A 21,833-nucleotide genomic window follows, 5' to 3' on the forward strand; every position below is an offset into this window, starting at 1 on the left:
CATACTGATATACGCACTTAGCGTTCCGACAGGCTCAATTTAAAAAAATATACTGGAGATACTGGTACCATATAAAACGAGAAGATCTAAGGAATCCATAGGCACCAAGTCAGATTTGCAGATTTAGGCTATTTCATGGTGATTTTTAAAGCGGTTATGTGACCCCTGATGTCATGTTCCTTGGAAAAAAACCCTGTAATTTAAAGGTATTTCGGTTAATACCTACCTAAAACAGGTTGACGATGATTACTTGTGACATTGAGACAAAACTGAACACTTTGCACGTTTTGTTTAAAATACCAATATATATTTTATATCACCATTTGGCCTAAAAATACCAGGATATGAGTTTTGGTACATATCGCCCAGCCCTACTTCAGTGCTGCTATTGAAGCAAAAAGTATCAAGTAACTGTGATATAGATACTTCATTTGATCGTAGGCATTACTACACTTACTTACTCAGAAAAGTAAACATTTTTTTACAGTAATCAGTTAAAAAAGTTGCTGCTAAAGTTACAGATCAATGTTGTGTTGGTATTAGAAAATATTGTGAAGGTATTAAAAGGTAATTTCAACTTAAGTATTTGAATCCCATCGGGCCGAACAGGAATATGACAACAGGGAAAAACTTGGCTCAACATCAGCCCGGCATTCATCTAATAACCAATAGTTCAACTGACTGTGTATCATGTGAAAGGGGCTCATAATGAAAAAACCCAATTTTCTGTCATTTCTCCCTCTCCAGCATATTTCACTGAGCTGCACAGTCGCTCTGAGCGCTCCCTCCAGGAGGTGCTGTCTCCGCTCGGTGCCCTGTATTCCCAGAACACTCGTCTCTTCGGAGATCTCTACAACGACCTGAAACAGTACTATCGGGGCTCCGCTCTCAACCTGGATGAGACCCTGTCTGAGTTCTGGTCCCGCCTCCTGGAGCGTACCTTTAAAATCTCCGCTCCCACAGATGTGAGTAACAAAGACCTTTTGATACATTTTTAAATGAGAGACCGGTGTACAGAATGATAAAAAGATAATAATAGAAGCAGTAAAGCCGAAACATAATAGCCAGTAATAACAATTATGGGAATTAGACCATAAGATATTCGAATGGGAATAACTTGGAATTTGAGTTGACACGATTGGAGGATTTTGTGAACTAGTTCTCCTGATCCATTCAGCTGCTAACTGAACTGGCGCACTTCAGCCCCTGCTTCTGTTATGGCTCATATAGGGAATAAACATTTGCAAAGTTTCCATTTTTAGATGCATCACCTGCACTATTTCATCTATTAGAAGTCTTCGTTGCATACATGTGTGGAAGTGGAAGTGGCATTTTATATCTCTTATAATGACATTTTTTCAATTCCAAAATAGTTGGGACGTTGTCTAAAATGAAACACAATGGAATATTTTGCTGATCCTTTGTGACATATTCAATTGAAAACTGTAGAAAGAATTTATTTTATAATAATACTAATAATCTTTATTTATAGAGCACTTTTCAAATGTACGCGTTACAAAGTGCTTTACAAAGACAAGTTTAAAACAGACATAAAACAACAGATAAAAGTAATGATAGAGAATTACATCATTCTGTGCAATTAAAAGACAGTTCAAGGGAAGTTAAAATTCAGGTAAAATCAGGAAAGGCTCTCCGATAAAAAGATGTTTTAAGAAGAGACTTAAAGAGATCAACGACTCAGCTGACCTGATTTCCTCGGGCAGTTTGTTCCAGAGCCTTGGGGCCCTGACTGCGAGCGATCTGTCCCCCTTAATTTTCAGCCAGCCTCTGGAACAGTCAGGAGACCTCTGCCCGATGATCTCAAAGTATGGACTGGTGTGCAGGGTGTTAAGAGGTCAGAGATGTAGGGAGGGAGGCCATTGAGGGCCTTAAAAGTAATCAGTAATCAGTATTTTATGTCAAAACTTTTGTTACCACTTAATCTGAATTCTGATTTGAATCCATTTTTTAAAATTAGCATTTCACACAGAATCCCAACTTTTTTGGAATTGGGGTTGAAAGGTTTAAGAGGCGGATGATGTAATGACAAACTGCAGTCTGGCCCGGGACGTCATCCCCAATCTCTCACTACCACGATACTGCACTCTGTCTAATAATGGCAAAAATGATCATAAAAAAATACTCATAATACCATAATTCTCCTATATTTTTTCTCCATGTCACATCCTGTCGGGCAGGTCACCCTGTCAGAGGACTACCTTGAATGTGTTGCTAAGCAACAGGAGACGCTGCGGCCATTTGGAGACATCCCACGGGACATGAAGACGAAGCTGATCCGCGCGTTTGTCACAGCCAGGTCGTTTGTCCAGGGGCTGATGGTCAGTGGGGAGGTGGTCAAGAAGGTCTCACAGGTGAGTGTGTTTGTTTGTGTGTGTGTGTGTGTGTGTGTGTGTGTGTGTGTGTGTGTGTGTGTGTGTGAAACATAACAGAGACACAGTGAGTCAGACAGAGAGAGACAGGATGAGTTGTTGGTGTGAGAGAAACTGAGAGTTCAAGAGACAATTTGTGTCTTAGTGTGAGAAAAATTTTCTGTGTGTGTGTCTGTGTGTGTGAGAATAAGTCTTGGCTGGGCTGAGTCCCAGGAAAGCAGATATGATGGATGCGTGGTTGTCACACCCTAACTGTCAGAGAAAACATCTCCACCCTTAAAGTGAAAAACACAAAGATCATCAAAAATGAAGCGTCAGACTGCCATCAGAACAAAGCTCTCATTTGGAGGGATGACAACAGTGTTGTCAAATTATCGGTGTGAAGATGTTTTCTTTTCAGCTCTCGATGCATTTTTTTCCCATCACTCAGAGGTGCAGTGTGTCTGATGTGACTGTGTGATTGTTTCTTCTATGTGTATTTTTCTGAAAAGGTTATTGTTAAGTGTCGGCGTAGCTTATATTGTCAGAGAACAAGACTTTTTACACTCTTCTTTCCCCATTCATGTCCTGTATGGAAGAATGACATTATAATTCTGCAATTAAAAGGACAACACGAGTCATTTTTTATGTTTTAATCTATTTCCAACAACCATATTTAGACATTTTAAAGTGCAGAATGTGATTCTGGAGAAAAAAAGTGCCCCTAATTCACAGTTAAGAATTTAGCAAAATGTTCTGCTGCAAGCGTTAATTAGTTTCTATTCATTTCCAATTGATGTAATAGTCAGACCACGTTCTTGATCACAGTGAACATCATGTCCGCATTAATTTCTGTCAAAGCTACATTATCATTATAAGTGCAGACGTTTTACATCAGCACATAAAACACATTACCAGCGGACGATAATGCAGCATTGACACAAATTAATGCAGACTTGACGTTGACAGTAATGGATTGTACACAGCCCGAGCCTCTGGACTGATTTTCATACTGCAGAGAAATAAATGCATGAAGGCCAGGCAGAAAATGAATCCAAATATCTGAAACTATATAAAAAAACAGTCAGCAAAAAATGTAGTTTTAATCTTGCAAACTTAGGTGTGGTCCCTTAACTACCTGCCCTCATTTTAGAGGTGTCACTACATTACATCTGTGCAGGATTGTGGTAAAATAACTCCACTGTGGAACTGGACACCCTTCATGACTTGCGAACATAATCATAAGCTGACAGTGTAATAGAAACCATGTATAAAGAAGAGTAGGGCCCTGACTGCTTTCTTGTTCAGGTTGTGTTCCTTATAATGTTGCAATAGCGCCCTCTGCTGTTTAACCTCTTTGTTAAGCTGTTTGTACATTTTGAATTGAACTTTCAACTATGAAATCAAGGGTGAAAGGAAAAATATTTTTGCCCATGTCCTTAACTTACTGCCCCTGAGGTTTGTAATGCTAACTGTCCTGTCGAACCTCTGCAGGTTCATCTGAGTCCCGAGTGCACAAAGGCCCTGATGAAGCTGGTTTACTGCCCCCACTGTCGTGGCATTGCCTCCGTCAAACCCTGCTCCAATTACTGTTCCAACGTCATGAAGGGCTGCCTGGCCAACCAAGCTGACCTGGACCCCGAGTGGCAGAATCTTATTGGTGAGATTGAGACCTTACAGTAAACCATTGTAATGGAAAGCCAGAGATAATCCAAATGTACTTATTAGGCTGAGTGGATTCCAGTGATAGACATTTGGATACGTTCTTGTGTTGCACGTACGAATGATTTAATTTGTGGCATTCACTAATTTAACCTGATATCATAATGGCTCAAACTGAATTGATTTTTTAATTGAAATGTGAAAGTAAAAAAGACATATATAACTGAGACAAGCATAACCCTTCTGTTATGTTTGTTTCTCAGGAACAGCATAATGTTTAATTATCCAAAAGTGAAACAAACCAAAAAATACCAATAAACATTGTTTATATTTCATTACTAACTCCAATACTAACCATTTCAATCAATATTTAGTGAAATAGTGTTCTTTACCTCTCACAGATCATGGTTCAATGAGGATAATTCTCTTGTTTTTCATTAATAAAAAGGAATGTTAAAACATTTTTTATGAACATTGGAAAGAACATACATATTATTGAAAATGTATTTTACATTTTTAATTTTTTTTCTTTCATGGAGTGATGTTGATAAATTAACACAAGGGACCTCAGTGTCTATGTAATATAAACATGCAAATATGTGAAACGAACCATTTTCCTTTTATATGTTGATTAAACTTATTAAGCCAAGCAGAAGAAGTTTCATCCAGAAAAAAAAGTTTTAACAATTTTTTTTTTTAGATTTTTAAACATTGAATTGGGTCAATTTGACCCGAAACATAACAGGAGGGTTAAGCTGCTTTCACACTGCTGTGCAGCAATCGCCTTGACAGCCTTTTATCTGCAAACCATTTCTAGCAATTGTTTCTTCCGCCACGCGGATCCCCCAAAAGTTCAGCACGGCGAACTCTGTGTGACGGAGAGAAATCTATGCGTGTTCACATGCGGCAATCATTTCACACCCCTACCACCGTGATTGAAAACACTTCCCTCATTAAAACGACTGCAGGCAGCAAGTTTCTGCCAGGGTGTGAAAGCACCTTTAGGCTTGAAAATACTCCAATTAAAATTCTATATCATGATGTTCCTGGCTTACCCATTCACTGAGAGGTTTTATTAGATTTTATGATTTAATTGGCATAGTATAGTAAGAGTCACTTTAAAAGCTGCCATATATGGATAGGCAGTGAAAGTTGTCCATCTATATATGGCAATTTTAGGGGTGGTGGTTATGATATTGACCAAATCTCAGGAGCATGCAGCTCCTCATGAACCGGTGGCTTTGATCCACCTGGAACAAGTGACTGATAAGTTTGTCTGGTAATAGAGAGTCTGGTATTTTTCCAAGCAAGACTCACAGGGAAAAGTACAAGAGATTTAGGCTGATAATACAAAAAATGTTCTTAAATTAAGGTCCACTCATAATGTTAAAAACTTAAGAGGATATTGCAATTGCAGAAAAAAAGACTAATGTAGTAAAACGTAGATGTGAATGACTAAACATGCAGTTAAATGCTGTTCATGTACATGTATCTGATACTGTATATATTGGTGAACTGTGACTATGTGGCTTGGGAGTAAATAACGTTTTATGCATTCAAAAAACTTGTTCTGAGTCTATCCAAATATTCTTCTCTTCTTCTGTTCAGACACCATGATCCAGGTGGCCTCTAGTTTCAGCAAGGAGCCCAGTCTCGACGTGGTTGTCTCCTCCATCCCTGCTCGAATCTACGAGGCCGTTCACTTCCTGCAGGAAAACATGGACACATTCACAACCAGAGTACGACGTCTCACTTTGTCTCTTCACTAATTTTCCCCGGGAGCATTTTTATCTCCAGTCAAAGTTTACAGCTTACGTCTGCAATCCTGCACCCTCAAAATTATCGCTCGAACCTTTCACCTCTTTATGAAATTGTTTCTGGGTCAAATATCATTATGGAGTGTGCAAAATCAAACTTGTTATCCTCAAGGAGTGCTTACCCTGAGGATACCTGAGCTAGAGCTCAACAATGTGCTTCAGCAGCAACGGACTCAACCTCTCACCGCTGAATTTTATTGGTTTTATAGATGTATCCTTCAGATAAATCTCGGCAGCATTATTAAATTGCTTGGCTCTAATAATTTTACTGATTTATATATCAATGTCCATTTATTGGACAGGCAGTCAGCACAGCAATAAACAGGCTTGGCCTTGTTTTCAAAGCCAAGCTGTTCTATTCTTATATTTTGTTAAGTGTAATTTATTGTACAGGTTTGTTTCAGTGTGTGGTTAAATTTACTTACAGTGTGAAACACTTGTCTGTGGCGACATCTAGTGGATTCTTTCAGTCCTCACAAAATATTGCAATTCACAGCTTTTGGTACATGTTTGTGTTGATGTGTGTCTGTTTATCTGTGTGTGTGTGTGTGTGTGTGTGTAGGTGTACCAGACTTGTGGATTTCCAGGTGAACCAGGAACAGGAAGTCCCACTCCTCATGAGCAGAGGAAGAAGAGCAGCTCCCTGACTGCATCGGAGTACAAACCCTCTCCAACTGCGGGGCTCAGGCTGGAGATGCAGGTGTGTGCATGTTCTGTACATCTGTATGCAAAACGCTGACCCCATGACACACTCTGAGTGACAGCCCCCTCATATGCATAATGAGGAAGGAATGCATAAAGAAATATATAATGAAATGTATAAATATTTAATAAAAAAAGAGAATGCAATGATAAAAAAATATAAATATAATTATAATATAAATAATTTAAAAATAGATATAAGAGAAGATAAAATATTCCTTTATTGATCCTCATGGGGCAGAGTAAAAACAGATTAAGGTAATGAAAATAGAATAATACAAATTAAATTAATAATAACTTTTGCAAAAAATAGATTTCTAAATACATTTTAAATAAATAAAAAACATTAAAAAAATAATAAATTACTCTTAAATACATACATTAAATTGGAAAATAAATATCAATTACTATCAATTAATGTCACAATTAATTAATTAATGCCTTCATTATTTTTGCTACATTAAATGGCATATTCATTTATTTATTGAGTCAATTATTTATTTATTTATTTTTGTATGCATGCAGTCTTTGGGGATGAGTAATTTATAGGCTCAAGAAAAAAAGAAGAAATTCCTAATAATTTCTAATACAGAGACTACATTCTAGGTTGTTATTCTATATGTTGCATTTGAGTCCCTTTAAAGCGATCCATTTATTGCAGTGGATTTAATGTTTATTTTATGCACCCCAGGTATGTAATGTTGCTGTTTATACTTTGAAATTATATTTGGTGTGATTTTAAACTCATTTTGACTTCAGATTCAGCTTAATATAGTCTCCATTATTATCTGTCATTGACTTGCTGCTTTGAATCCCCCCCCCCCCGGTGGCCTCCACACAACAAGCAAGAATGGTCTTGTCATATTTTTTTTTATCCTTGTTTTTTGTATTTGTAATATTTTGAGTAGAGTCATGATCTGATTTAGCTTTTACCACACTGTAAAAAATGTTTGTAGAAATAACAGTAAAACACTGTCAAATACATCAGGAATAGGGCGTAAAATTAAAAATTGTATATCATCAAGTGTCTAATACGATACTTTTAATTACTGTAAATCAAGGAATAGCACAAAACTTTTACTTTTTTCTGTCATAAACTGGAAGAAACACACAGTTTTGCTGTAAAAATATAACATTTTCATGCAAAATTTATGGAGAAATACCATGGAGTGTGAATGAATGACACAATTACCCTAATAATAACAGGATTATTCAGTCCAAATGACAGTTTTGCTGATATTTACATTTAAATGTAGAATAGAAAATCCACTCACTGTAATTTTTACGTTGAAGTTCTGGCAACCACAGCTGCCGGTGTTTTCCCGTAAATTAAACAGATTATTTTTTACAGTGCAGCATTGGAGAACAATGAAATTATTTCAATTTAGCCTTGCCACGTCCCTCCCCCTTCTGTAACCCTGGATCCCCCTAGGTGGCATGCCCCCCAGTTTGGGAACCACTGATCTAGGATGTGGGATTTGAGGGTTTTTCTTGTAAAACTTGAAAAGTAAAAACATTGCCTCCATCCATCCTCAGGTGTCAGATCTGTCCAGTAAGCTGAAGGAGATGCGCGAGTACTGGACCCAGCTCCCTCTGGCACTGTGCAGCAAAATGGCAGCAGGAGGCGGCAGCCAGGATAAATGCTGGAATGGCATTACGAAAGCCAGGTGAGAAAGAAACCTGCTCCAGGAATTTTTTTTCCATAAATCCATAGTATGTCTAGATAGGAGTGTGCCACATCGTATCGTTCATGATAATACCGGTGTATTCTTTATGTGATAAAAAATAAAATTTTTGCATTTAAAATGTAGTGAAGTAGAAGAATAAAGTTCCTTAAATGGAAAAACAAAAGTTAAGTAGGGTCAAGAGTGCATTTTTTTTTGTATTTGGTAACTATTGCACTTTACACTACAATTTATATTTACGGTTGATTTTTATTTTGTACGATTTTTATTTATACAGACTCAAAAATAATTTTAAAAAAATCCCATTTTCTATATATTTTTCAGTATTTTGTCATATCGTAAAGTTAAAAATAATACTGTTATTGCAAATATACCATGAAATATTGTGATAATATTTTAGGGCCATATCGCCCACCCCTATGTCTAGATATGGTTCTCATTAAGATATCGCTTTGGTTTGCATCAAAAACGTATTCTGGCAATCCATTTTTTTTAGTTACATTTCTGTCCATTCCATAGCAGCTTTGTGAGACTGGAGGCCCGATTCATCGTGTGTGCATTAATTCCTGGATTCTATATATTTATGATTTTAATCCTTAAACCCATGTTGAAGTTAACGATGTTTCTGCACCCAAGCTTTTAAACCAACAGCTCCCCCATCCTCCCACAGAAAACTGCACTGTAGAGTGTTGAATAAAACACGTTTCAAGGTCTGAAATCTGTTTAGCACAAGTTTTATTCATGCAGCACCGAAACAAAAATCCATTACACAAAGAAAACGTCTGTTCTTTAGCGCTTAAAAGCTAAAAGAGATTTCTGAGGTTGTGCAAGGACACAGTGTGACTAGTTTCGATCATACAGGTCAGTTCTATTGTCTGTTGAAGGCCATTTGTATCCTTTTAGTCACTACAAACTATTTCTTCGCTGACAAACTGAAAACAGCAGTGGACAGGAATTTATTCTGAGGGGTTATGAACTTACATTTCTCTACATACAACGATTGAAAAGCCTGCAGAGATTCACATCCTGCAACACAAGCAGTCGTGGTCACACACTGTAAAGCCCCTCAGCCTCCCTTCATCCATGTGTAAAAGGATTATAGAACAATTTGATGTCATGTTGATATGTATGCATGTTATCTCACCCCCTCCACACACACACACACACACACACACACACCTCACATCCATTAAAGTGGTTGGCTTGGAGCCAGCTGATGAGATTTGTGCTGAGCAGAACACAAATATATGGCAGTCAAAAGGCAATAAATATACCGCATAACCTATATATAGATATGAATGTGATGAAGACCGTGAAATGTAGATGAATCACTGGCTGTAGTGACAGATTAAGGAAATATGAATTTTTTGTGAGAGTGAATTATAACAGTTTGAAACTTTACAGCGACATCTTGAGGATTTCTTGAGAGCTCAATAAATGTCACATAACTCTAATTAATTCTCAGAATGGAGGATGTAATATAGTGTCGGAGATTGGGGTGTAAATTGGGTTATTTGAATTTTTAAGCAGCTGAAAGAGCATAAATTAAACCCCACCACTAAGCACATGCTGTGCGTGTTTGCACCTCTATCTCTTTGAGGACAAATAGGTTCAAACAAAGATTGCAACGACCAAAAGAGTTTTATTCTGAATTTTGACTCCACACATCTTCCTGCTTTAAAGGGACATATGGGAGTTAGAGGATAGGTTCACAGTTTTGCTGTAATCATTCCTTCTGATCATTCTGATCATTAACAGGCTAATTTCCCTAATGCACTTCCAATGGCAGAACCAACGGACGTAAGGGTGTGGAAAGGGGACAATTCACATTAAATAGACAGCAGCTTTGGAAGATCCCACTTAATTTGACACTTTTTTTTTTTTTTTTTTTTTTACTGAAAGGAGGTGGATTTTGTCCCCTGTCTCGTCCATTAGAAGCTTGTTAGAAGTAACTTCTTAATGACCAGCGTAAACAGGAGGAATTATTAAAGCAAGCAAGAACGGTTTCCATTTCAGCAAGATGTGAACTTATCCTAAGTCTTGGTTTTAGGGTTGAAGTTAGAATTAGATAGAGTTTGGTTCCGAATCCAGTGGTGGATTCATGAATTATTTTCCATCATGCCTGTTCAATCCAATAAGAATTGCTCACCTGGAACATACACCCGAAAAGTTTTCTGGAATCTGTCTTTCCACATTATGCTTCCTGCATTGTCATGATGGCACAGTTTTTTAAATGTTTTTTTCAGCTCAAGGAATGTTTTACAAATATAAAACCTCCATGGATTAAAAATTCATAATCGAAAGAGTATTAATTGACTTTGTTTGCAGTTTGACGTGTCCTGTCAGCAGTATTACAGACATTAAATTGGATTCAAGGCTGAGCGGCAGCCAGTTTTAAAATACATCCATGACCTGGACCTCAAATAAAACTGCATGGAATAAAAAAATCTATCAATCATGAGTCCAACAATGTTTTTAGATTTGTCAGTGAGGATCTACACAAGTGCAGAACAACAAGCATCTGTGTTTGTTTGTTTGTTTGTTTGTTTGTTTGTTTCTTGTATGCTGACCGCGCTGCTAGCACAAAATGCCACATTTAATTTACAAAATTGAGCACAGCTGTGCAGATTACTTGAGTGAGTGAGTTCTTGTGTGTTCATGTAAACACAATAATGGAGAAGAGCTTTCATCACCATATCTTGATGATGCTACCACACATTCTTTTCCTGTGCCTGCTCTTCTCCAATCAGGTACCTCCCTGAGTTGATGGGTGACGGCTTGGCCAATCAGATCAACAATCCAGAAGTGGAGCTCGACATCACAAAGCCAGACATGACCATCCGGCAGCAGATCATGCAACTCAAAATCATGAGCAACAGGCTGAAAAACGCTCTGGATGGCAACGACGTGGACTTCCAGGATGCAAGTGGGTCCCTTTCTAACCTTTAAACTGAAATTACTATGGTGTACTAGGGGGGTGCCATATCTTCATTCACAATAATTAAGGTATATTTTTATATTTTAATAAAAAGCAATCACCATAATGGCAACATTCCGACTTCTTGGTGTCGTGCATCAAATCATTGCATTCAGAAGTTACTTAAATTAAAGTACAAAAGTATCAGAAACAAAATGAACTTAAAGTAACAAAAGTAAAAGTGCTCATTATGCATAATGGCCCCCTTAGATTGTTTTATATGTTCCAAATCATATTATTGGATTATTATTTTTGATGCAGTTATGTAAGCAGTGTTTCACTGTCGTCAAGGTATTTGACCTTCTTGAAATACTGTTACAATACTGTGGTTTGCAGTGGAAAAAAAATAAAATTCAATATTTCCCTTTAAAATGTTGTGAAGTAGAAGTAGACAGTTATTTAAATGGTAATACGAAAATTTAGTAGACGTACCTCAAAATTGAAAAAAGTACAGTGAGTAAATTAACTTAGTTACATTCCACCACTGACAATTGCAGCATTACTTTTATTATTTTCTAATGCTTCCATTTTGTACAGAAGAGTCAAGAGTAAAGTTTTTTTGTATTTGGCAACTGTTGAGATTTGCACTTTGCACCACAACTTTAGATTTATGGTTGATTTTTATATTGTAACATTTTTATTTACACAGATTCAAAAATAATTTTAAAAAATGATATTTTCTATAGTTTTTTTTGTCATATCGTCAAGAATATTGTTAGTGCAGACATACCCTAAAAATATTGTAATATTCTTTAGTGTTAACGTGTTACTGGACACCTTGTCCATTCAGTTACGTTTCTGCCTTTTGCAAAGACAGAAGTCTCACATGTACATGCATGTATTCCTCTGCATGATGCTATTTAATGGTCTGATTTAAACCAGAAAAAACATTCCCAACTAAAGACGAACAAATGTATTTAAAACATTGATTCAATTGTTGAGAGTCAAATGGTGCCCAGCTTAGTAGTTACCCCTTTTAAAATGCAAAGTGGAAGCGTATCAGGAGCAACTGAACGATATCTCCCCTGACAAAAAGACTATTTGATAAAATAAAGTAATGAATGCTCGACTCCGGCCTGTGGCTGTTCTGTGTGGAGTTTGCACACATGTCAGCATGGCTTTCTCCCACAGTCCAAAAACATGCAGCTTAGGTTTGGTGACTCTAAAACAACCGTAGGAGTGAATGAGAGTGTGAATGGTTGTCTGTCTCTATGTGTCAGCCCTGTAATAGTCTGGCAACCTGTCCAGGGTGTACCCCCCGCGAGCCGAGTTCACATAGGCGGTTACGGATAATGAATGAATGAATGAATGGAACTAATGAATGAATTCCCATTAAGATATGTTTCCTGTCTCTCTCCCATGACCACTCTAGGTGACGACATCAGCGGCTCCGGAAGCGGGATGTGCGTAGGTGGTCAGTGTCGCAGACCGGGGCTGTACGCCTACTCGCCAGACAATAACCGAGTCAGAGGCGCAGCTACATTTGAAACCCGCCTCAGTGGCCTCCTACTCCTGCTCCCACTGGCCATCCTGTTGCTCCAGCGATGATGGACCGCCGCTGCCTCCAATCAGACTCTGAAGTTTAGACGAGGGCTGAACCGCGGGATGAACAAAAAGGGGTTTGGTGGGTGGGGGAGGGAGGGGGAGATCTGAACGTTAACTTTGCCAAAAAAATGAAAAAAGACATCTTGGAGAATAAATGGAAGACATTTTCTTTGATCAGGAGGAGCGAAACATGACAGTGACAATATTCTTTATTTAGTTCTGCTCAGTTTTAATGTCTCAGTTTGACTCGGTTTGATTCAGTTTGTTGAGCTGGTTTCAATGGATTGTCGGATGAAGATGAGGATGACGAAGGCGAAGAAGACAAAGAGAATGATGGCTGTTGATGATGAAGATATTGAGAATGATTTATTGACACTGTCAGGTCCATTTAGCTCCAGTTTCCAGTCTGCAGGCGGCAGAGCTCAGTGAAAAAAATGCCCCGAAATGTGGTGCGTTCAACAAGGCTTTTTTATTTTATTTCTTTTTTTAACTCGAGTCGAGGTCGTCTACCTTAACAAACATTGTGTAAGTTGTAAATGTTTGTGTACATTAGCGAAAAAGACTGGCACCATACTGAGCCATGAATGTACAGTATAATACTATATTGGCAATGAACCCCCCTACACCCCCCCATAATTTGTGATGTAGTCGTCCAGATGTTTTGGTGTGTGTTGGCATAAACAGAAACATTCAGTAGGATTTGTTTTTAAATATTGCAGATAAATTATCACACTCCTGAAAAGTATGAGATGTTTTACCTCACTTTTATTGTACACCCAACTATTGCAAAGAAGAAAAGGATATGACTACCTTTCTAACCTGTGACCTTTGTAAAGAAACGAGTCTTCAAAGCACTTGTGAACAAGCACAGAAAAGCAGTTTAACTCAAGTTCTGCATTTTTTCCTGCAATGAAGACAAACTCACAACATTGATCTAAAACTTCTGGTTGCAGGAGCCACAAAAATCTCCACAACACATTTCAAAATGCAGGAATAGTAGAGAGGACTCCTTGTTGAACGCACACCTGCGTTAAGTAACTTTAAATAAAGCAACACAGTGGCTGATATACAGTACGTCAAACCAAAGCACTTATTACACTTTTTTACCTTTTTTGACAGCCGACAAAGCCCCGAGTATGTTGAATAACAACCCTGTCACCAGGTTTTGTAACTGCATATGTTAAAGGGAAAAAAGCATTAAGAAGGTTTTGTACATACAGTACAGGATATGTGCAGCATATTGACAACATGTATACTTTTGCCTGGTGATGCATCATTTACTCGGCATGCCTTTCTTTCAGTCTACACTACTACAGTATACTGGTACATATGAGACAAGTCTCTTGCACATAACACACAATTACACACACTGAGGTTGTGTATTAAGGTCGTTTTTATTCATCAGTGTATTTAATCACACATTTCATTCATTAAACTCTGTTTGATTGTAGCAGTGGATTTTGCCATGTACATTTTGATTTGATGCTTGCTGATTAGAATCCGTTAATAAGAATCTTCATCTTTTTTTTAAATGGGCACAGATTTTACATATAAAGGTCAGTTTACTCATCTTGAGGAGTGCAACTCAGGCTGAATCCCATTACCACCCCTTACCACTGCCCCTTCCTCTACCCTTCTGTCTTCCCCTCTCCCCTCAATACACAGTTGTTGGTGATAGGGGTAAGAACGTTCCCCTAAGAAATGAGACACCCCTCCATCATCATAGCTTGCCGCTCGCGGACTGTTACGTCGCCGGTTTGACTCCGGCCTGCAGCTATTCTGTGTGGAGTTGCATGTTCTCCCCGTGTCAGCATGGGTTCTCACCAGGTACTCCAGGTTCCTCCCACAGTCCAAAAACATGCACTTGATTGGTGACTCTAAATTGCCTGTAGGTGTGAATGAGAGCGTGATTGTCTCTATGTGTCTGCCCTGCGATAGTAAATGGTAAATAGTAAATGGACCTGCACTTATATATTGCTTTGTCATGCTGTATTGCTTATTAGTCGCTTTGCGACCTCTCAAAGTGCTTTACACTACAGACTGCGCTCATTCACCCATTCACGCATACATTCATACAGGTGGCAGAGGCTACCCTAAACGGTGCCACCTGCCACCATTGGCACCGATGAACGCAGCATTGGGAGCAATTTGGGGTTCAGTATCTTGCTCAAGGACACTTCGACATGTAGGCTGCCATGGTCAGGGATCGGACCACCGACCCCCCGATCAGTGGGCACCGCCGGCCCTGATAGTCTGGCGACCTGTCCAAGGTGTATCCCGCCTCTCGCCCAATGTCAGCTGGGATCGGCTCCAGCCCCCTGCGACCTGAATGTGGATAAGCAGTTAAGCATAATGAAAAAATGAATAAAGTTTTTCAGGATTGAATATTTGATTATTTTCATAAGTAACAATCGCAGCCAGTCAGTGGCAAATCGTTGCATAGGCTGTGCAATTGCCCTTACAGCTCACAGCGCTCTCACTCAGTATTGGTCCAATTTAAAACATTGTTGTGCCCACTAATCACTTAAACATAAAACATGGGAAGAAGGGTCCAAAAATAATAATAAAGAATTTCCACTTTCACTTATAATCTTGCACCATCATCAGGTAGATATTTTTATTTCTTCAATATTTTGGTTTATGCAAAACTAATGACATTGTCGTCAGCCTCAGCCTCACACAAACTAAAGGTAAACTAAAATGATGAACATGGTAAACACTCCACCTGCTTGGCATCAATCAATATGTTAGCATCATCATTTAGAGCATGTTATAACGCAAATGTTCACATTCAGCTCAAAGATCCACTGCCCAGCCTCACAGAGACATGAGCATGGACTGTTGTTTAAAAGTCTCTTACATATCCCCCACATTTTATGGAAGTGCAATACAAAGTCACCGGAGAGCCCATGTAAGGCCTCTGTTCCTCTCAGAGTGATACAACTATTCAAACTTGGATCCAGGTATCCATCCATCTCGTCCTTACACTGTCTGTGCCTGATGCTCTTGGCCACCAGGTTTAGTCACGACTCTCTCCCTGATTTGTCTCGTTTTCTAGAAAATCTCAACTTGCCAGCTGCACTGCAGCTATAAATAAACATATAACTCTTTGTAACAGGCACTGACAAGCCTCATGTGGCCCTGCTGGAGAAAAATGGGGCCAAGTGTTGTGTGTGGGGATGACAATCTTGCACCAGTCAGGGGGTTTGGAGTTAATGAATGATTTATTTTCCTGATGCAACAGAATGAAGCAGAGCAGCAGGCACGCACACACACACGCACGCACACGCACACATACAAAGAGTTCACTTCAAGTGTCTGTTTTTAAATGATGGAAAAGGCTTCAATGTTTCAGTGTACAGGGCTCACATTTCATTTCTTAAACTCGTATCTGTGAGTGGAAGGACCTGACGAATTGACCCTTTTTCTGCATCACATCTTTCCTGAAATGTGTCTTGTCTTGTAATTGTGAATGATGTGGAAGTAAAGGTTGAATCTGAACTTTGGGAGGACTTGTGTAGTGGACACGGTCTACCACAGTTTTGATTTTACTTCTCAGTCTAGACATGAAGAAGATGTATCGACACTCAGCAGTCTGAGTTGAGCTGTCTGTCCATGACCACCATCTTGTGTCCCCCAGGCGAGAGTTACCTCTGGAAAAAAGGTGCCACAACTCTTTCTACACAAATTTAAGAAATGTAACTTATCTCTGGAGACAACTTAAACATAATTGTTCTGCAGCTGGCAGGTCGAGAATCGATTTTTTTGGGTCTCCACCTGTGGTTTAAAAAGAAACAGACACAGTGCTAATGTGTTTTCTGAGAGTTGTGGCTGTTTTTCCTAAACGATTTAAAATGCTTCCAACAGCTGGCTTTAAGATAAGAAGCATCTCGCTTTTTTTTCTGCTTTTACTTACACACAGATAAACAGACAGCGTTTTAAGATTCTGGTCAATGTGTACAAGGAAAAGCCACTGAATAAAGGTGATTGTTGTAGTGGTACATTGTGTAGTGTCATGAAAGCTATTGACAAGTGAAATGTCATGTTGAGAGACTGCAAATGGACTGGTCTGGTCTGTGAAAAGCAGTTTCACAGCAATGATCTGTACTGTTGAGTTGTTTTTCTCCCTTTATACAGACAGTGTAGGAGACAGGAAGCTGCAAGAGATGAAGGAGGAGAGAGACAGGGCAGAATCTTCAAGCGTAAATTGATCCAAGGCCATCAGGGGCTGAAATGTGTCCGAGTTTTCACTTTTCAAACTGCAGTTGTCATTAAAACTTTTAGACTGCACAAGGCCAAAAAACTTCCTCATACTTCCTGTTGACTCATGGCTCTGTGATGCTTTTACTAGCAATGCTCTCTTTTTCTAAACATTTTTAATCTGTATTCCTGTTGAAATCCTTTTTAATCTTAGGTAACATGAAGCCAGGGATCGCTGGGACACTAAAAGCTTAGTCAGTCAGATTGTAACTGACTGGAAACATTCACTTTATAAAGACATTCACAAAGAACTGCTATTTTATGTCCCCTAGGAGAAGATACTGCTTAATTTAAGTCGTTAACCTTTCACCACCACCCACTGTCCTGCCTGTGGGATGTTGAAAATATGAAGAGCTTCCTGCCTGCTAAGGGCATTAAAAGTTAAATATGAACATGTATTAAGTGTATTGATATATCCAATTTTAGGGTGGGGGGTATTGTTATTACTTTCAAAGAGAGTGACTATCCAGGGATAAACAATTATTTTTTTAAAACAACTAACCAATCAAGAAGAAAAACGAAGGGATGCCAAAATGTGATATTAAAAAATACAAGACAGTAAAGAGTGAGAAAAGAGGTCTATGAGCAGGTTTAATTCCTATTTCTAAACAAGTTATGGTTATGTCCATAACAACTGACTGTTCCCATCTACAAGCAGGTATTGTTTAGATGTTATAGTTAACTGGATAATATGTATAAAATATTTTAACTTGAAATGGGCTAAATTTGCATTCTGCTCCCATTTAACAAGCTTTTAAGCACTGCACACCCATAATGCATCAGTACAGGTGTTCTCACATTTCTGTGTGAATGTGGGCATGTACAGATGTGACTGCGCCACTCTCCTGTTAGCTTTGATGGACCTGTTGGGAGTATGCACTCAGCAAAATCAAGACAACCAATTTATGTACAATTATACTGACCAACAAGAGCAACAGGCTTATAGTTCACTTCATTTGCAGTTATATTTTCTATTGGTCAAGTTTAGTTATTGCATTAAAATTAAGACATGTCACAGAACACCTTCATCAGGATGGTGTCTGACATTGTTGCTGATTTCCTATATCCGATATATATATTCCGAGTATACAGTCCATTAACTAATAATGTTACTTATACAGGTGAATCTCAATAAATTAGAATGTCATAGAATAGTTTATATGTCAGTAATTCAATTCAAAAAGTGGAAATAACACATTATATAGATCTATTACACACAGAATAAAACATTTCCCGTCTTAATTTATTTAATTTCTTTTAATTATAATGAATATGGCTTTGACCTAAAATTCTCAACAACAAAAAAAATATTACAAAAGACCAATTTTATAAAGTATGTTTAATATGGAAATGTTGGCCTCTGAAAAGTATGTCCATCTATATGTACTCAATACTTGGCTGGGGCTATTTGACTTGAACTACTGGAAATGGACTTTTCCATGATATTCTAATTTATTGAAATGCAGCTGTAGGTCATCATACTAAATATGTAAAACAACATTGCCAATATATATGTATATTTGTCTTTACAAAACACAGTATTTGCTGGAAGTGTTTGATATATTTAGTCTTATGATGACTTAACTTGCCCAGACAGCCCTTTTGAAGGGGGAACTGAAGCTGGTATATGTACTCTCTTCAAAGCCACCAGACTCCTTTGACAAACATAGTAATTTTACCTCACAGAGCACAGGAGGTGCTGGTCTACTGCTGCCTCTTTCAGTTTGTATGTATTATTGTGTGACTTTGGTGAATCTGAACACCCATCAGTCTGTGGATAAGTACTACCTTAAACAACCCCACTTCAAATACACCAAAAGATTCTTCTTTTGGGCTGCCTGTGTGACTAATTAGGCTACTGCATCATCTCATCCTGTGACAAAGAGCCATTCACCTGCATGTCCCTGCAGGGGATCAACATCAACCTCTCTTTAACCCTCCTATTATGTTCATTTCTCAGGAGCGGCAATAGTGTTCGTGGATCAATTTTACCAAGAAACCAAGAAATCCCAATAACCATTGTTTATATTTCATGATTAACTCCAATACTAACAATCTCACTCACTATTTAGTGCAATGGTGTGCTTTACCTCTAACAGATCATGGTTCAATGAGGATAATTCACTCATTTTTCATAATAAATGCACGTTAAAACTTTTTTAAATGTACATTGGAAAGACCGATATCTAAAATACAATAGTTTTGTATGACATTGAGTTTTTGAAAATTTTATTTTACAAATATGTGAAATTAACCATTTTCTTTTTATATGTTGATTGCTCTTTTTAAGACAAGCAGAAGAAGTTAAATCCCGAAAAAATACTTTGTTTTTTTCATTTTTAAACTTTGAAAACAACAACATAACAGGAGGGTTTAAAAAAACAAACAGCTTAGTTGCTGTACTGCAGTTTGGCCGCTGGGTGTCGCTGTCCCGTCACAATAGACACCTCGTCGTGGCACGCGGTGGGCGGGGAGGGGAGGGGAGGGGGGCTGACCATTGGGCATTCAGCTTGGGTCAGGTGGAAAAGAACGGGTGATTGGTTTACGATCCGCCATACTGGCTCCTGATTGGACAGAAAGGTGTGAGAGGCGAGAGAGAGCGGAGATCCACCAGCAGTGTATCCGCTTCAGTCCCCGCTGACTCCGCCGGTGCAGCACACACACAGACACACACAAACACACACTGGAGGGCTGAGATGTGACTGTTTACCAGAGGAATACTGCGAGTTTCTGTGGGCTTTTTCTTTTTTTGGATAATGGGAGAGGACAGGCGGGGAGTCATTTTGGCCATGCGGGCCACTTTGATTGCGGTGATTCTCTGTGTGATTACTTCGGTGTGCGCAGTGGAAGGTAGGTGTGAAGAGAGGGGGACATATTTCACTGTTCACACGGTGCAGGGTGAATTCATTTAACTGTGCTTAAAGCTGTCCTGTCAACTGCTTCTTCTTTTTTATTACCCTTCTATACTTCTGGTTTAACTTTGTGTGCAGCTTTCCCCAACTGTGTTATTTAAGTGATATTACAATTTATCAGCAAGTTTTCTTCTTCACCAAGGTGTGTTTAATATGTCGGTTAAGTTACCTTTCAGTTGTGAATTTGACACCACATACATACATGCATGCATGCAACTGTGTCTTATTAGAGGTTGGCGATATTGTCTCATAGCCCAAATTTCTGTAATAAGAAATTGCAGAGAAAGTAACCTGCAGGCTTCACTGCTCCTCCATGCTTTGCTGGATATGTTTATTCTACATTAATGCAATCATCTTAATTGTCTTTTCATAATCTTGAGGGACACAATATACATGCAAAGTACTACAGAGGATGAATAATACTGTTTATTCCAATTACATTTTAATCATAGAACATGCATAATCACCCATAATCTAATTGTTCTAGGCCTGTGGTATGTATATGCTGTATTATAGGTTCTGTGGTGTTTAGCACCAAACATTACTGTGTTTCTGCCTCCTGAGTGCACTGGAGTAGAGCTATTAACACACTCGCTGCTGCTCACCTGGAGCGGAGAAGTGAATCATAATTATAGCTCACAGGTGCTCAGTCGCTCTGTGTAGCTGCTGCCACCTCCCCTGCTTCTCCTCCTCCTGCTCCTCCCCTACATCACCTTCTGCTCCTCCTGCAGAGCATCATCTCCCCGTGCTCCTCTCCAAGCGTCACCCTCTGCCTCTTTTGTTGCCTCTTGCCAAGTGTGATCTTACCAGCTGATGCTCCTGCTGCTCCTCACGCAGAATAAGCTCCTGCTCCTCCCTGAGTGTTACCCGCTGCTCCTCTTCATCTCTTCAAGCATCTGCTGACGCTATAGCTCCTCTCCGAGCATCACGTTGTGCTCCTTTTGCACGTCCTGCTCCTCCTCCCAGTCCTCCCCGAGCATCTTGTTCCATTCCTTATCTCCAAACATCACCTCCTGCTTCTCCTGCTTCCTGGTATTTCTCTCAAAGCATTACCAGCTGATGCTCCTGCTGCTCCTCATGCAGAATCCGCTCCTGCTCCTTCACAAGCATCGCCTGCTGCTGCTCCTCTCTGAGCATATCTTTCTGCTGTTGCTACTGCTGCTTCTCCCCAAGCACTGCTCCTCCTCTTCCTCCACTTTAAGCATGCCCCACTACCACTGCTCCTCTCCATGCATCATATTTTACTCCTGCTGCTCTCCCTGCTTCTTCTCCTCTTCTCCTCCCCAGGCATCACCTCCTGCTTCTGTTCTCCAACATCGCTGTAGCTCAAGTATGCCCTCCTGCTGCGTCTCCCAAAGCATTACCAACTCATGCTCCTGCTGCTCCCCACACAGAAGCAGAGCCTGCTCCTCCACTAACATCACCTCTTTCTGCTCCCTCTTTCACTACTCTGGCTGCTGCTGCTCCTCTCAAGCATTATCTATTGCAGTTTCTGCTATTTCTCCCCTTGCCGTTACTTCTTCCTCACCAGCACCTCCTGCTCCTGGTCTCCAAAGGATCAAATTCCACTCTTGCTCAACTTCTCCTCCTCCCTCCCTGCTTCTCCCGTTGCTCCTCTTCCAACTCCCACAGAACCACTCCTTGTCTTTCCACAAATATCACCTCCTGCTGCTACTGTTTACTCTCCAAACTGCACCTCTCCAGCTTCCTCCTCAAACATGACCTCCTGGTCCTTTTCTCCTCCCTAATTATCTCCTATACTGCTCCTGCATCTCTCCAAGCATCATCTCCAGAGCATCAAATTCTCCTCCTGTTGCTCTTCGTCAAGCATCACTTACTCCTTTCTCTCCGAGCATGATGTTTCTCCCTTTGCTCCTCTCCTACCATGCTTCTCCTGCTGTTCC

The 21,833-nt window shown here is 39.4% G+C and overlaps 2 protein-coding genes across 2 annotated transcripts in view; both read left to right on the forward strand.

Moving 5' to 3' along the window:
- The window catches only part of LOC131978311 (glypican-1-like), a 50,440-nt gene extending 33,682 nt beyond the window's left edge, over positions 1-16,758 (forward strand). Inside the window, exons 3-10 of the mRNA XM_059341923.1 lie at positions 748-965; positions 2,199-2,372; positions 3,864-4,029; positions 5,640-5,770; positions 6,411-6,548; positions 8,087-8,217; positions 10,986-11,161; positions 12,585-16,758. Coding sequence (XP_059197906.1) covers positions 748-965; positions 2,199-2,372; positions 3,864-4,029; positions 5,640-5,770; positions 6,411-6,548; positions 8,087-8,217; positions 10,986-11,161; positions 12,585-12,760 — 1,310 coding nt within the window. The 3' untranslated portion in view covers positions 12,761-16,758. The remainder of the gene's footprint in view (positions 1-747; positions 966-2,198; positions 2,373-3,863; positions 4,030-5,639; positions 5,771-6,410; positions 6,549-8,086; positions 8,218-10,985; positions 11,162-12,584) is intronic.
- A 2,934-nt stretch (positions 16,759-19,692) lies between these two features.
- The window catches only part of LOC131977300 (ephrin type-B receptor 1-like), a 113,153-nt gene continuing 111,012 nt past the window's right edge, over positions 19,693-21,833 (forward strand). Inside the window, exon 1 of the mRNA XM_059340536.1 lies at positions 19,693-19,867. Within this exon, the coding sequence (XP_059196519.1) occupies positions 19,774-19,867 (94 nt within the window). The 5' untranslated portion in view covers positions 19,693-19,773. The remainder of the gene's footprint in view (positions 19,868-21,833) is intronic.

The sequence above is a fragment of the Centropristis striata genome, chromosome 9 (assembly GCF_030273125.1).
Source record: "Centropristis striata isolate RG_2023a ecotype Rhode Island chromosome 9, C.striata_1.0, whole genome shotgun sequence".
Lineage (NCBI taxonomy): Eukaryota > Metazoa > Chordata > Actinopteri > Perciformes > Serranidae > Centropristis > Centropristis striata.